Source organism: Hibiscus syriacus, unplaced genomic scaffold (assembly GCF_006381635.1).
Source record: "Hibiscus syriacus cultivar Baekdansim isolate YM2019G1 unplaced genomic scaffold, ASM638163v2 tig00110339_pilon, whole genome shotgun sequence".
In the NCBI taxonomy this organism is placed as follows: Eukaryota; Viridiplantae; Streptophyta; class Magnoliopsida; order Malvales; family Malvaceae; genus Hibiscus; species Hibiscus syriacus.
The window spans coordinates 1,887,625-1,904,911 of record NW_024062692.1 but is presented as its reverse complement, the minus strand read 5'-3'; the positions used below and the strand labels follow the sequence as shown (position 1 = coordinate 1,904,911).

Genomic DNA, 17,287 nt, shown 5'->3' with positions numbered 1-17,287 from the left:
TATGGGGATCTTTTCTTAGATCATCTTGGCCGGCTTTGTCCTACCATCAGCTGATCAGGCTCTTTAATGTTACAATCTTGCTTCCATATGGTTAAATCTACTTCATCGAGTCTTTCATGACTTAATTTCATGTGAAAATGCTTGAAAATATAGATGAAGATGCAAAAAGGCAAAAATGCAAAATGCAAGAATGCATGAAATGTTCGAGGCATTGATCCAGAAAAATGTCCATTATTATAAATAATCTTTACTTAGACAAAAATGTTTTATCTTGTAAGAGACATAAAAACGATCAAATGTACATTCAGACTAAATCCTCTAGACCCCGAACAACTTCTAGTAGATTGACAAGTCTTCTGTCTTCATCTGTCACTGGTTGTATGCCTTTTCAGACCATTCCAGCTTCCCTTGCCAGGCCGTGTAGATGACGAGTTGCCTTCTGTACTTGATCCAGGAAGTCTCGGATGAATGCGTCTCTGGCCTTCACCCTTTGTTGTGCTTGCTCCCAACGGAAACGCCACTGTAAACCTCCGTCGAAGAGCACTATCTGAAGCTCGCTCACTTTCTTCTTGAACCCATCTACAATAGCTTCTAACTCAGCTATTGTTTTGTCATCTCTCATGTTGTTTCTCCAGATTAGCCATCTGGATTCTCAAGCATTGGTTTTGATGCTGACTGCCTGTTAAGCGTCTCTGGGCAGTCTTCATCTGTTCCTTCCAAGCTCTCTCATAAGGCCCTTCGAACTTTCTTTTCAGGCTATGAGTTTCGTCTTTCCAGTATTCAGAAGCCACTTTCAACTTGGAGTTATCCTTGACTTTATCTTGATACCCATTTCTCTAGTCTTCGAGCTCAAAATAGACTTTTTCTATTCTTTTTCAAGTTTATCCGCTCGATCTTTCTGAAAGTCGACATCTAGCTTCCACTGACAGCGCTCAGCTTCAAGTTCCTTTACCCTCTGCTTCAGTTCGTTATTCACAGCTTCAAACTCTATCTTGGCTATCTCAAGTTCAGAAAAGACAGGCCTGAGATGTTCTTCCAGGGTTCAGGTGTCCTCACAGTCTGGCACCGGGATATTGTCATTTTTTCTCAATCTTCGCCACTCCACATAGTCTGGAGTAAGCATATTTCTGGAAGCTACAACATCTATCCGGAATACTTTTTTCCATGAATCAACTGCTTCCTTGATCATCTTCTTATAGTTATCACTGTGATACTCAAACTCTGATTTAGCTAGTTCGTATGTTGCTGTGACAAATTGACGTGCCCCATAATGTCTAAGTGCTAATAATGGAGCATACCCAACTACATCCCAAAGTTCAGGTAAGGTCATAGTGTCAGAGTCCCCACATTAGAAAAGAACGTCACTGAGGAACAACCAGGGGGCTCTCCAAGTAATATCTCGGTCTTGATAGATGAGTGAAGACTTTCATCCACTTCTCTTTTGAAGTTCCTTCATGTCATTTCATGGTGATGAACTCTCTCAAAGGTGAATACGTAGTTCTAAATCGACGGTAGGCAACCCAATTAGTCTTCCAAAAGTGGCTGTGAATCCAGACTTGAAGGAGCTGAACACATCCAATGAATCTACCTCCGCCAGCTCTTCGGCAATGGTTGAGAGACAGGAAGGTCTCGGCTAAGATGGTTGGTGCTGAGTTGACTCATTTCGGAAGTTGCTCAAACAGTTCCACCACGGCTGCATCAATGCATCCCGAAATTTTGGGAAAGATGATCAAGCCATACAGACCTAGTGCAAAAAAGGTCTATAGTCTTCCATTCATCAGGCTGGTCATTCATTAGTTTCCTTATGTGGATCCACTTAATTCCTTGCCTGTTACCTTTGTTTCGGAGTCGGTCAGTCACGCACTTTTCATCAACTCCTACAATCTTAGCCAGTCTGTTCTTGAAAGGCTGACTCTTGATGTGTTTGATGTAAGCTCGCTCCAGTTTAATGTTTTCACAGTGCAATAGTGTAGTATACTTCTCGATGGTAGGTACCATGTCTTCTTGGTTAAAAGTGAAGCAACTGTATCCCGGGTTCCAGAATTGAACCAAGGCTCTGATTAAGGGTTCACCGGTCTTAACATGAAGCAAAAGTGCAATGTCACCATACCGCTGACTGAACTTCTGTTTTCGATCATTCTTCCAACTATCCCAGATGTCTCGAAGTTCTTGCACATTGTTCTGTTTTAGGCTGATAGAGGCATAGCTAACAAGCTCTGACACATAACTTCCTTGAAGACTGTCTCCCTTTACTTTCTGAGTCTTCTCGGACCATAGTCGTACCTCGGGATTTTTAATCTCCTATATTACAACACCTTTGTCCATTAATACAGATTATTTATGGTTAACGAACATGTTTTTTGGTGGATCAACACCTCTTTTGAATGATGCAGATGATGAAAAAAAATGAAAAGAGTTAGTAAGGTAAAGATAATAATCAAAGCAATCATGAAAATAAAAGTCCTACCCCACATGATATCTACCCCACATGTTTATTATTCCTACCCGAACATGATCTCTATCCCGTAAGTTGATTTTGAACAAGTCCTAACCGCATAAATTTATAGTTCACATGTTTTGAACAGAAAGTAAAGCAGAAAATAATTTCGGCATCCTAGGGTTTAAAACTAGTTTTGGGGTGGGCCCTAACTTCTTGTAGTCTCCGGATTTAGGTTCTAAAAAAAGGTACTCAAGTTCTCCTTGCTGGTACCCCCTTGGGCTTACCAGACCCTTAGTCCTAAACCCATCACAGGCTTGTGTGTACTAAGTTAAACTTGAGAGGAAACATTCCCTTATGCCCATACGGAGAATAAATTCACACGAATGCATAAGGTATATGAATCCCGAAGGTTACTTGCTAGGCCCATACGATGAATAAATTCACACGAAGGCGTCGCTTTCACCCCCACTTAAAACGGGTTTAGAGCTCGGGTATAGTGCCTTTGGATGAAAAATCTTCAAGGGCTGAAATCATTAAAAAATGATCAGTACAACTATTTACTCTAAAATATAATCAAAAGTAAGTAATAAGGATCGAAATGTTACCTTAAAATTTAAACTTACCCTTTTCATTAAAAAGGCAACTGGAAATTACCTTAGCCTGACTCACTTACCTGTGTCCTCAGCGGAGTCGCCAAACTGTCGCAACCGTATTTCAGTTAGGCCCCGGGATTGGGCTTCGACTTGAAAAATGTGGATTAGGAGTCGCCACCGATCATTTATTTAAAAATAAATGGGTTGATCGGATACCCTATTTCTTACCTGATCTGCGTCTTACCAAAAATATATCGGGCTCGGGAGTCGGTTACGGTCAAGGAAGGATTAGCACCCTTGAACCGCCCTTTCAGTACTACGTAATTTCCCGTTGTCTTAATTAAGAAAATTGTAATTTTAAATTAAAAGGAAAATTTTGATAATGAATTACTTACCTCTGATTAATTGACGAAAATACCCCTAAAAAGTCATAAGATGTGTTAGAAGAAAAAATGAATAAATGAAAAAATAAAGAATAAAAATAAGTAAAAAAATAAAATAAAAAGAAAAATAAATAAATAAATAAATGAAATATTAATATATATATATATATATATATATATAAATGAGTAAAATAGAAAAATAATAATCATAACAATAATAATAATAGTAATATGAAAATATAATATAATATAAAAAAAAACCAAAAAACAAAAATAAATAAATATATAAACCAAATATAAAAATATACATATAATGATAATTGGCTTATAAATAAACTATTTAAAACATACATATATATGTATAATCATAAAGTAAAAAAAAACTAAATAAAGATAATTACAATATATATACATATATATAGTAATAATACGCTTATAAGTAAAATATTTTAAAAAAAGTATATATATATATATATATATAAATAATAAATATAGTATTAAAAAATAATCAAATGAATATAAATAAATAAAAAATATATGTAAAAAAATCAATTGAAAATCATTTAAAAGAACCTACGTATATATATTTATATAATGACAATAATGTAAATAATAAATAAATAAAAGTATCTATACAACAAATAAAAGGATTAATATAAAGAAAAATAAAGATTAGGGTCAAATTTGAAAGACAATTAACGTTTATATTACGTATTAGGGGGATAAAAAATGAACACGCTTCGTGGTAGACCTAGGTTCGAAACTTCGAAACCCCACCCATTTTTGGTCATCGACGCAACCCACGTTTTGGGTTATTCGAACCAAATCTTAAAAAAATAACGTGCACATGCGAGAAATGAACGAATCAAAAAAAAAATGCTACCTTTTATTTCCTTTTCGAATCGTTTTAGCTTTGCCTTTGTATTTTTCGTGTTTTCCTTTGTATTTTGTCTGTAAATCGTCTCTTATAATAGTGAGTTATAATGATTATTTATAGTGCTTGTGGATCCTATCTTTAGGAGTTTAAATCATAGTAGAACTCTATCCTATTTTTAGGAGTTTGTATCCTAGTAGGACGAAAAGGTGTGTTGACACTTATTGTAGTAAAATCCCTCTTATATATCTTCAAAATCACTAATCAAACCTGTAGCAACAAATTCTTCTAAAACTCCATAACTCGATCAATGGTTATGATACCACTTATTAGGAATTCGTAAGTGAAAAAATAATAAGAGTGATATCAACATAAAACAAGACATGTGTAGATTTAACCTGATTTAACTTTTCCTACCTCTATGGATGAGAAGAATAATTCACTATAAACATAGAGATCACGAATACTATAAATACATGATATTCCATGTATCTAAAAACATGATATATATACACACCAAAACTAGTGCATGCCGAAATACTCTCACGTCTCTACAAAATCATCTCTGTAACATAAACTCCAAAAGCTGCAAAGATCACAAAAATGATTAAAATTCTATAAAATGATTCTCTCCCATGATTCTAAAGGTTAAGATGCACAATCTATTTATAGAGCAAATGTAACATCCCTAAAACCGATCTAATAATTTTCCTACTTCTAATGATCGAAAATTAATTTTCAATAATTGAATTTAAGCTTTCGAATCATTAAGCCTAAGTTTAGAATTAATTCTAATTCAATTAGGCTATTCTTAAAAGTTTGATTAAAAGGGGATCAAAATGCAAGAATTGAGATATTTGTATCTTGAATTATAAGTAAAATTTAAAGACGTATTCATTTACATGTAATACTACAAGGACAAAGTCCTCAACTTACCTAAAAATATTAAAGAGGTGAGTCACCATCCAAGTGTCGTCATATGGTAATTTTTTCTCCCCGGGACCCTGATCTTTCCTCTAATTATTTTCCATTATTGATCTTCCCTCTATTTTCTCCCTCTTTCTACCCATGTTTTCTAATTTCTCTCTCATCATAACAAATCTTTTTTCCCAAAGTTGACATGGAATGAATCATGAATCCTACGGTCAAGTATTTCTTTGGCGCGATTTCAAATTTTAACTGCATTTGTGATCAGTTTTTTAGCACTCCAAGTTGGGTTTCTACATTGTACAGCTGTTGTGCTCTCTTTAAGATGGTATGAAGTAATGTCTAACCTTTGTATGAAGCCTCTAGGGTCACAGTATGAGGGCATTGAAATCTAGGTATAGATGCATCCCTGGATCATCGTACCTCTAAACTTATATATTCTAAAACCTGTTTGAAAGTTATAAAATAAACCCCAAGGCCTTTTTATAAACCCTGGGGGTAGGCATCTTGTAAATCCTTAAAAAATCCACATTAATATAACCTAAAAGGGTCGACCACAAACCCTATTTCATTGTTCACAATATTCAATGCCAAGACCATCAACATGTTACCATTTATTCGTTTCCGTTTGTTTTTCCCACCTCAAACCAAAGTTTTTCGACCAAACGTAATTGTCTTCTCTAACTAATTAACACTAAAAAGAATAGTTCTTACCCAGCATGGAACCAGATTTTTTTAACTTCAAACAACTACCACTTCTTACACTACAACAGCACCTTATCACCAATACATACAGTCAGTCTCAGCCATACAAGAGTTCATTTGTTACAAAACTAGAAGAAACACATAAGACCGAAATAATGCAATGCCTTTTATCAACACTAGATATTTTCCCTTTTAAAGCAAGCCTCTTTGCTCTGTATGAAGGATGGGAAACTTATTCATCTAATTGTTAAGTTGCAAAGGAAGAAAGTGGTTATGAATCATTTGATTAACATATTTTCGATCCTTCACACCAAGCAAAGCCTTAATGATTTTCTTTGTCAACAAGCTGGCATGTGACTATTTTTTTTCCTACAAATTGTACGACTTGAAAATAGTTTTGAAGGGGAAAAATACCTGAAGTATATCCTTGACATCTTTTTTAGTAAGCTTCTGCTGCTTAAGTAGTAATTCAATTCTTGCCTTCATTTGAGGGTGTCTGCACAGTATTCAATCAACTCAATTGAACAAAGTTTGAAAAGAGTAAAGACTACAAACCAAGCAACAAATAGATAGACATGGACAAGAAAAAGGTGAGAAAACTTACTCCGAGCACCAAAGATGACCCATAATAACAGCAATCAACTACAATCCAAAACAGCATAAGGTCAAAACCAATAATAAGTAAACATATTGGTTAATAACAGAAGAATTACATTGTTTCAAATGATTTCTATTAAGAAAAATAATTAATTCAGAGTTCAAGAATACGGCTACAATTGTTGACTAATGGAGAACTGAATTTTCATTCAAATGAATATTATAAAACCTAGACATGAACTCATTGCATCCACCTAGCTTTTCTTTCAGTATTTATGTTGATTCTCCAACCATGAACTCGTTGTATTTGCTTACTCTTAGAATACAGAATAACCTTTCTAAGAAATTATATTACCAGGTTTTAATCATGAACGACCTGACAATTATAGTTTGACCAGTGTTGTCAAGGCATAAATCACACACTAGGTGCTAGAATAATTATATTGCTGAAGATAAAGGGCACAAAAAAGCACTTAAACAAGTAAAGTGAGGTGCAATATGCATATAAATTTTTTTTCGTATGTATGTCGAGGAATATACGTATAATACGAGCTTAAGATATATAACACTGATAATGAACTCTAAAAAGGTGGTCCACTTTATGTTTTAAAAATGCAAAAGATTCTCTCTTTTGTTGTCCAATATGCATGATTTCCTTATGATCTCATGTTTTTTGTTGAATATTCAAACATTGACAAGTAAAGATTTTTAATGAATAAGGAAGAGAACCTTAAGTTTAGTACTTATGTCTTCTGCAAAGTCATATTTTAATTTTATTGCATCGGACAGTAACAGGAGAAATTATCATGGAGAATCTCAAATGGTGATTCTATATCTCCAAAGAAAGATTGTTGATGTGTACAGACTCCTAAACCCTACAACCTTTACCACGACAACAGTAAAGATTTGACTAAAATCTAATCAGAAGCCATGAAGGATGCTTAGCCCTGAAACAAAAACTAAATTATATATAACAAAACACAATAAGTGAAACCAAAAATATGTTTGGCCTAGTGATAATTTTTACTTAACCCTTTTTTTTCTGTTTTATTTGATGCAATCAAGCCTTCTCATACTACCGTTTGGGTGCAATCAAACTCAAATAGGATGAAAAATGCTAATGTCAGCAACAGAATTGTTAACTCTTGTGTTGCATCTGGTTAACGGTATGACAATACATAAAAATATAATGTCACTGTGTCAACTATAGTAAAAAAAATTAATTTATTCAAATTTTAACTCCTCTTTTGGTCTCCTCCTCAGCATCTCAATATACTGAATGCTATTGTTTCTTGTTTTCCGTCTCTCTATGTTTCCTTTTGCTTCCAGACATGACTCCCCCTTTTCCTCTAACACTTGTCTTCTTCCCCCCACACATCTTCTCAATAGTTATGCTCCACACTGTCAACCTATCCTCAAAATACCTAGAACCCTAAAAGAATTTCAGATTAATATTATCATAAATCTTATCCCTCCAAGCTGTCCTACACGAATAGCTACAACAAGAATGCAAACCAAAAGAAAGAAAGCCAAATGAGCATATCTGTTGGTGAAAGAAAACTAAAGAATCTTGGAAAATTGTGTCAAAAATGCATGTCAGACCTGTTTAATTGCTAAATTCATGATAAATATAGATAGTCTCCGCAGCATTGGATTAATCATACACGCAACCCAGTTAAGAATGATCATCTAATTCCACCACAAACATCCACAAAAATAAAGGCATGACAAGCTAAAAATATCCTCCCCTCATCAGGCACTCACAGAGCAGAATGAGAGAAAGAGACCGAAGAGTGTAAAGTCCAGATTCAAGTTTCCTATTGCACTTTTCCTCTTCATCCATCTGCAAAATGCAAGCCATGTTGTAGAGGAAGTCATCTCAAAGTTGAATGCAGACTAAAAGGTTCATGGATTACCTCCAAATCATCAAGTTCCAGTTGCTCCAGTCGTTCTGTCTCTGCTTTAACTCTGTCAGAATATCTGCATCAATTAAATCCATAATATATGAATATTATTCGTTCCAGATTTTGTTTCCTAGACTGTTTTCGCTTTCTACTAATAAATATGGAAAACTCTGTGAGTTTGGGGAATTTCTTTCATCGGGCTGGATTTGGGATGTCCAAGTAAGAAGAAATCTAAATGATTGGGAGCTTGAACAATGGTGTAATTTGGTGAGTATAATTTCTTCTTTTTCTCTGTCTAAAGATTCCAGTGATGGTTTGATTTGGAAAGGCAGTGGGGATGGTGTTTTTTCAGTCAGTTCTTGTGTCAAGAGATGTGTATCAGGTTCAGAAGCTGTTCATTTTTGGAATAATACTGTCTGGAGAGTTTTGGTTCCCCCTAGAGTTGAAACTTTAGTGTGGCAAGTTGTGCTTCGTAAATTAGCTGTTAAATCCGAATTGGTTAAAAGAGGTGTTCAAGGTATTGAGGATGTTTTATGCCCTCTGTGCAGAATGGTTGAAGAAACTTCCTCACATTTATTCTTTACTTGTTCGGTGTCGTGGTCTGTATGGAACAAATTTCTAAAATTCTGGAGGTTCAATTTTGTTTTTCCAGCAGATGCAAAAAAAATTCTTCTAGCGTGGGATGAGTTGAAATCTAATTCTAAGATATGGTCTTTCATTCCTGGGGCTGTTATTTGGACCATTTGGAAAACCAGAAATTTTATTGTTTTTGAAGGGGGGAAGCTTGATCAGACAGAGTTATTCTTCTTAACAAGAGTTAGGCTTGCTTCTTGATTCTTAGCAAAGCATAAGGATATTTCTATTCCTAAGGACTCGTTGATTTCTGATCCTTCATTAGGGGATTCTTATTCGACCTATAATAAGTCTTCTATAATCCCTTGGTCACCTCCCCCTATGGGTTTCATTAAATTGAATGCGGATGCAGCCATTAGCAGTGATTGGAAGAAATCAGGTCTTGGAGGTATTTTGAGGGATCATTCTGGTGTAATCCTAGGTTCTTTTCAGGAGCCTGATGGTTCGGGACCTCTGACTTTGAAGGAACTTAAAACTCTTCAAAGGGGAATTTCTTTCTTTACCTCTGTTCAAGGGAGGTTTAAAGATAGGCTGATTGTTGAGAGTGATAGCAGGGTTGCAGTAGACTGGATCAATAATGTGGATTCATGTCCAGTTGTATATGGTTTTATTGTTAGAGATATAGTTGATAGTCTTAGAATTTTGGGGGGTTGTTAGATGGGTTGCAAGGACAGCTAATATGGATGCTGATGCTTTAGCAAAGACTGGTATAGGATGATTTTTATGTTGTTGGTATTTTCATATTGGTTTTTAGGTTCATGTTAGGATGGGGTTTGCTCATTGTTGTAAGGGTTATTTGGAATAGATTTTCCATGGTTGTAATTATTATTTTCTATAATGAAATATAAGGCACTCTTTTCCTCCTTCCGCTGATTAAGGAGCTTCTATACAAGCTCCATTAATCATGAAGGAGGTTTTTAATGAGGCCTTCAAATCTTATAAAAAAAATAATATATGAATATTAATCATAGAAGAAAATCTCTATCCAACCCTTCACAGAAATGACCCCTACAACTATGGCCTTTCTTCAATAGGAAGAGCAATCTTTTCTTGGTTACTAGAAATACTCCATCCCCTGCCCTCACATGAGGAAGAATTTTCTTTGCATATTAGTGCCAACGGTAGAAGAAACTCAAGATTAATTCTATTTTTCTTTAAGTTAAAAGAAATAAAACAAGTGAAATAAGCCAATACCTTATATATAGCTCCATAAGGCGGTCTATCTTCTCACATTCATTCTCAACAAATTTACTTCACAACCTTTCCCTTCTGGAACCTCTCAAAATTCCACCTGGAAATAAGACCATAAGCATGTAAATGTGGCTGACTATTATTTGATCTATAGGGTTCAGCAGTTGAGAAATGTGTTTCATTAAGGTTCTAAAAAGGTTTATGATTAATTCTTAATCATCTGCAGAAGAGGAATGCTTATGCATGGTCAGTGGTCTCACAGCCACGCCATCAATAACCAGGTTTAGACCAGATTCAAAGAACAACCGGAATGAAATATAAGGCCATTTAAAACAACGCAGTAATAATGTTATGCTTATATAGAGGAGCTTACCAAACAATGATGCAATTAGTGATACAAGGCGCTCTTCCAACTCCTCTTGGTAGCTTTCCTTCTTGTTCTTCTTACTTATAGGAATCTAAAAATTGCAGGAGCAAATGACATAGTATTAGGTACTGAATGTAATTAGACACGGATAAGTGCTCAAAAGATAAAGACATACACAGAAGGTAACTTGCCTTACCCATGAAAGCTGCAAAGGCAGTCTTCAATCCCAAAACATCCACGAATCGCTCGCACGCATGTGTATACTTGGTCATGGAAAAATCAAGTGCCCTGATGGCAGATGCATAAGCAGATTTCTTCTGCTTCATAATAATGATCATAACTCCACTCCTTCGGCCTTAACAAACCTCTCCTTGTTGTCCATTGGCATCAATAAACAACACAAGCAATCGAACAAATTCTCCAGCATTTCCTCTTCATCTGAAGTCTTGGGATCCTTTGATTTATATATAGCCACCGCCTGCAGAACCACATCCACGCCGTTCATTTGTCCCAATCTCTTCTGATTGGCAGGGCTGTTTTGAAGCAATATGGCCAATATCTCCGAGGCATACTGCTTGTTACTATCGAATTCCCTCACTTTGATCTTCCCCAACAACCATCTCAACAACTTGGTCCTCTCGCAGACCAACTCAGCCACGGCAGGCTTCACCTCTATCATGTTCTCAATGCTGGCCAGGGTGTTGTAAATAGCATTCATCTCATCGGAGTCCTTGTCCGATAAGCGTTGCAGATTCTGAACCAACAGCTCCAACACATTGTTCTCGATAAGAGAATCCACCAGAATCCTGGCGGGCTCGTCGTTGTCCTCAAGAACATCCTCGTCCGTCAAGTCCTCTAACAAATGCACAACGTCGATGGCAATGTCCGTGTTGTCGTGGGACAAGAGGTTGAGAATGGAAGGGATGGCGTTGAGATTGACCAGCTCAGGGTACAACTCAGGGGCTCCAGCAAGAATCTTTAGCTTCTCCAGCTCCTCGTGAAGCTCCACTTCCGAGTCGGCGAACCGCTCGGGTTGGGTACTTGAGGCGGGCCTCGATATTCTCCTTTAAGCGGCGCTCGAAGGAAAGGACTAGCTTCTTGAGGGTGCGGAGGTCGAGTAACTCGACGGCGTTTTGGGATTTCTCGACGGCTTCGAGGAGGGAAAGGTCGACATCCGCCTCCACCTAATTGTCGCCGTCGTACCTCTTTCGTTTAAGAGCGTTGTTAACTTCCATGGTAGAATTCCACCGCCTGCTCGTACTGCTTGCTTCTACTTGTACTGTAGGTGGGATTCGGAAATCCGCCGAGTTTCAGTTAGGCCGTGAAGCGTTTTCTTGTTTTCTCTGGAAGGCCGGCCGTGCTTCCTAGTTCCTCCCTTGAGCTGACAAATATTAGGGTGAATTATACTTGTGATCATTAAATTATAGGAGATCTTAACAGGAGCATTAATCATTTAATTTTATCAATTAAATTTTTAATTATTTAAATAATGTTAATCAAATTATCTATTTTTAACATTTAAAATAGAATACGACGTCACAGTTAAAGTTATATTATAATTAGGGTAAAGTATATAAATAGTCCCCAAACTTTTAGGATGCTTGCATTTTAGTCACCCAACTTTTGAAACTTGTAATACAATCATCAAACTTTTAGTTCATTTTCATTTTGGTCCCTACCATTTCCTCCCGTTAGTTTTTACTGACGTGACAATTAACCTCGTTAACTTTTATGACGTGGCTTTTTCTTTTTCCTCCTCTTCTTCTGTTTTTCTTCTTCTTCCTTCTTTTTCTTCTTCTTCAAAGCAATTATCTTCAGCTTCAAAACCCGATTCCAAAATCGACCCAACATGCAGGAGGGATGGTAGATAGCAATTACCAAGCTACAAAGACGTTGTGGTTGGGTTTGAAGAACGGTAGGGGCGAGATAGTTGAAGGTGGTACCAATGGTGGTAACGCAAGGTTGAATCTGTCGTGGCAGGTAGGAAGGGTGGCAACATTGGTGGAGAAACAAGACACGTGCTTGGATTGGTTATGTTTGTCGTATGAGCAGCTGTCATGGTCAGTGAGAAAAATGTTCGCAGGTTGCAGCTGTGGGATCTAGGAGCGATGGAAAGGAGACCAAGGAATGAGAGCTCGGTTCTTGGTAGAGCAACATGGACGCTACATTCATGGTGGTTCTCTTGGCTCCTCCGCCGCCATTGTCGGTGCCACACTTCTAAAAGACCCTGGATATCACCCATTATTTCTGCCAATATGTTGGGTTTTCTTGTTGTTCATCATGTAATGCATAGACCTAGTTATCGAGATTGTTGTGAAATGTATACGAATGGAATATCGCTACCACTTCCATGCATTCAAGAACATCGATGTCCTCTAGTGGTGACATTATTACCTGGGGACATAGACACTTGGGAAAGGAAGCAACCTTTGTTGAAAGCCATGAAAATGGTGGTGACTGCTGTCTCCACTAAAGATGTGTGAAAATATACCGACAAGTTTGAAAGCCATGAATCGGGTTTTGAAGTTGAAGATGGTTGCTTTGAAAAAGAAGAAGAAAGAAAGAAGAACAAGAAAAAGTCACGTTAGAAAAGTTAACAGAGTTAAGTGCCACTTCAACAAAAACTGACAAGAGGTAACGATAGGGACCAAAATGAAAACGAACTACAAGTTCGATGATTGTATTTCAAGTTTCAAAAGTTGGATGATCAAAATGCAAGTATCCTAAAAGTTTGGGACTATTTATATACTTTACCCTTAAAATTATGTATTTGATTTATATTATTTACATATTCTATCAATTTAATTTTAATTTTAATTTAATTCAATAAATTTAAGTATCTACAAATTTGAGATGTACAGTTGACATATTGTTGGGTTACTATAATAAAGAATTTGGTTTATACATTTCGTTTACTATAATAATTCTTTTCTTCAGATTTTTAAAGTTATTTATGAGATTTAATGGTGACTGTAATAAAGAATTTAAATTTATTTTGAATTAATTTATAATTAAGGCTAATATTTTATTTTACAATAATATCAATTTTTTTAATAATTTAGAAAAAAAAGTTACATAATGCTGTTAAAATATGAACACTGTTAAAATGTGACCTTATAATTCGAGTTGAATTAATATGTCATCTGTCGGTACTGCAGGTCGAGTTCGTTCTTTTTTACATGTTATTGGATAGGACGGACGTAAGATTTAATGTTAAGAATAGTGAAATTTATAAAATTTTATGTAGGGGTAAACTTATAAAATTTTAGGGGGCAAAAACATATATTCAATAGAAAATACAAAGAAAATATCTAAATTATATATGAATTTAAAAATTTTAAGAGAGCGACCCGCCCCACCCGCCTCATCTAATTCCATCTCCGTTGTTGGATATCTTCAATTGGACACATAACAGATTTATTGAAAACAGAAAATTGAAGCAATATTTATCCAAGAAGATAGTCTATTTACATTTACGGTATGCAATTTTTTCAATGTTACAAATTACATGCGAGACTCAAGAAATGCAAGAACAGCTATACCGGCTGCCCAAACATCATCGTCCAATACGTGCTCCTCGGGGGAGTGACTTATGCCTCCCCGACAGCGGACAAATAGCATTCCGACCTGTTCCAAAATCATGGCTGCCGTTACGGTTCAACCACTAATTTTAATTATGCCTTAAGTTAAAAAAGGGAAATCGACATGAACCTTGGTTAAATGAGACATGGCCATTGCATCATGTCCTGCTCCGCTCATTAGCACAGGAACCTCTTCGTGAATCTCCCCTATCATTCTGTGGACAGCGGTGTAAGCCGCGGATCGTAGCCGTGAGCTCAGTTCTAGATCACAAATTACTGCATTTGCATCATGCTGAAATGATCCACAGCGGACAAAGTTTTATCAATTTTTCTTCTTGTGAACAAATGCCTCACGAAAACGTTAAGAAAATGTACTACCAAGATACAGCACGTCGATCACATATTTTATAAATCTGATTAGATAATTCATAAACAACGGCCTCACATCCGACATCATCGATTGCACGTAAATCCACAGTGAATGTTACCTGCATTAGAGTTGATATTACTGCTCATCAGCATTCCTGTTTAGGCTGACATTGAGATTTGTTCACGGAACAATTAATATTTTATTATCAACTTTCGTGTTTTAGTTACGTTTACTCGAATTTTCTCGGGCCCTATTGTTTTATTATTCTTTTTTGTGTAAACTACAGATGGTCATTAATATTTGATTAAGTTTTTGTTTTCACCAATAATGTTTCGAAAATCAAAAATCGATCATTAACGTTATTGTTTATTACAAATTGGTCATTCAACATTAACGGCAGTTACTGTAGGTAACGAAACGCTGACATGGTGTGTTAATTGATGATTTGTTATTTTGACCTACCATTCTCTTTCACTTTCACTCTTTCATCTCCATACTTCTTTTTAACTCAAAACCCACCATTTTCATTAGTTTTTCTTCTTCAATCTTCATCTTCACGTTCATCCCACAACTCTCTTTGTCTCGAGCAAAGAAACCATGACGAGTCTCGATGTTTTGGTGGCTATCCATCAAAGAAACGATGGATTTTTGTTCTATGGTTTGAAGAAGATGAGCTCGTTGTTAATGGCGTAAATTGCCATGAATCCTCCATTGATGAACCTGAGAAGCTCCTACAAGGCTTAGTGGCATGTTTTTAAAGTTACAACCCAATGCCAAGAGCTCTTGAGGCATGGGGATACATGAAGCGGTCATTGAGCTGAGACTGAAAACCAGTGTAACCGGTTCCATGGCAGTTATTTTCATTTTCGGAGAAAGACAAGCTTTAGGACAAGCTTTGGGTTGCTGCCGGAGTGTTTTCCATTGTTGTACCAGTAGGTTCCATAGGCTTTCTCGAACGGTTTTTGCCTCTATGCATGTTCCTTTCACAGTACTTGAAATCAATGTAAGCTTGTTTCGAGCATCTTCATTTTTTTCGATCTGTTATTCAACAACTCACAGTCTTCGGATCCATTTTTCTCCCCTTGAAACAGTTCCATCCAACTACTAAACACAACAAAGAAACATTGTTAAATCCATAACCAAACAACAACAATTCATTACAAAAAAAATGGGGGCTTTAAGCTTTTACCATGTTGAGGCTGATAAGAGAAAAACTTGGAAGAAAATGAGTACTCCTCCTCCAAGAAGCTTCTTTTGATGGAGAAAATGAGATCAGGTGGTATAAGAATGCTTGAGACTATAGACTTGAAGATTAAAGCATGATGTTCAAGCTCTTTCAATTGAGTTGCAGCAAAAGGGTATCTGTTTCTCCCACTCATTCTCATTCAAGCAAAGCTAACGAGAAACCTCAAAGTTCAATAAAAAGAAGAACATTAACATGAAGAAGAATACTTTATTATACTCCTTGAGAGGCCTGCAATTTTAGTAAAGTAGGTATATTTTTTTTAGGGTCATTTATCAAGGCAGATCATTCACAAGACAATCAACCAGATTCTTAGCCTACAATCATGCAAATCTTCTCACCGAGAATAATGCCTCTGATCTCTTCAATCAATGTAAATAGATAGTGCAGCAGGTTTTCAGCAACACAGTTGTAATTCTTTCCTTTTTTTAGACCTATGTAATTCCTTAAGTTTAGCATGAACTTTGTATAAATTACATTCTAAACATATCAATGAAGGGTGAGGAATATTTCCAATGTAATACCTTTCTTCAATTCTCTACATGGTGTCAGACGACCATAACTCATACAAGAATACGATCCCTTCCTCTGACATGGTTTCCCCTCAAAATCCAAATACTCAACCTCCTTCCCCGATCGAAACTCCTCTGGTTGCTCTCAATAACACAGGCCAAATCAATGAGAAATTAACTCCCTCCACCTTTCCACAATGGCGTGCCCAATTTGAAGCTCTTCTCATTGGGTACGACCTACTAGATTATGTAACTGATCTTTCGGTCTGTCCATCATCTGATGGCACTCCATCTTCTGCTTTAAAAATGACCCACTGGGTTCGGCAAGACAAGCTGATTCTCAGTGCCCTCCTTGCCTCTACCTCCATTACAATCACTCCTCTCATTGCTACCGCTAAGACTTATTATGAGGCCTGGAAAAAATTGAACCATATGTATGCTAGCAGATCTCGAATGAGAGCTATGCAACTCAAGGAAGAAAATACCTTGATTCAAAAGGGAAATCGCTCGATTTCAGACTATCTCCATGCTGTAAAGGCGCTGGCTGATGAGATAGCTCTAATCGATCATCCTATATCCGATGATGATATAACCCTTTACATTCTTAATGGTTTGGGTTCTGATTTCAGGGAAATAGCTGCACCAATCCGTGCAAGGGAGCGATCCTTAACATTCGAAGAGCTTCATGATCTTCTGGTCGGTCATGACAGCTATCTCCGGCGACTTGAGTCGGCCACTCAACAGCTTGTGGTGTCGGCGAACTACATGAACCGCAAGGAAATAATTTCCAGAAAACTCAAGGCAAGCCCTCTGGTTTCTCACGGAACCAGGGCCAAAACAAAGACTCCAGGCCTCATAACAAATCAACGGGCCGACCTAATACTTCTCAAAAACGGTATCAGCCTAAATGTCAATTCTGTGACCAGATTTGTCACACGGACAAGCCATGTCCTCAACTGCTTTCTCA

The 17,287-nt window shown here is 36.7% G+C and overlaps 1 protein-coding gene and 2 pseudogenes across 1 annotated transcript; all 3 read right to left on the bottom strand.

Moving 5' to 3' along the window:
* Positions 1-6,276: 6,276 nt before the first annotated feature.
* LOC120120480 lies at positions 6,277-11,979 on the bottom strand (annotated as a pseudogene).
* Positions 11,980-14,107: 2,128 nt separating this feature from the next.
* LOC120120454 (allantoate deiminase 1-like) lies at positions 14,108-14,741 on the bottom strand. The gene is made up of 3 exons (XM_039140086.1): positions 14,574-14,741; positions 14,326-14,498; positions 14,108-14,241 (listed from the first exon to the last, which is right to left on the bottom strand). The coding sequence occupies exons 1-3, from the start codon at positions 14,650-14,652 to the stop codon at positions 14,119-14,121; spliced, it is 375 nt and encodes a 124-aa protein (XP_038996017.1). The 5' UTR covers positions 14,653-14,741; the 3' UTR covers positions 14,108-14,118.
* Positions 14,742-15,168: 427 nt separating this feature from the next.
* Positions 15,169-15,944, bottom strand: LOC120120522 (annotated as a pseudogene).
* Between the last annotated feature and the right edge of the window lie 1,343 nt (positions 15,945-17,287).

Bases quoted from the DNA above. Each gene is read 5' to 3' on its own strand.
- LOC120120454 (XM_039140086.1), bottom strand. From the start codon at position 14,652: ATGATGTCGGATGTGAGGCCGTTGTTTATGAATTATCTAATCAGATTT. The intron at 14,499-14,573 runs GTAGTACATTTT...TTGTCCGCTGTG, and splicing joins GATCGACGTGCTGTATCTTG to GATCATTTCAGCATGATGCA. The intron at 14,242-14,325 runs GTTCATGTCGAT...ATTTTGGAACAG, and splicing joins CCATGTCTCATTTAACCAAG to GTCGGAATGCTATTTGTCCG.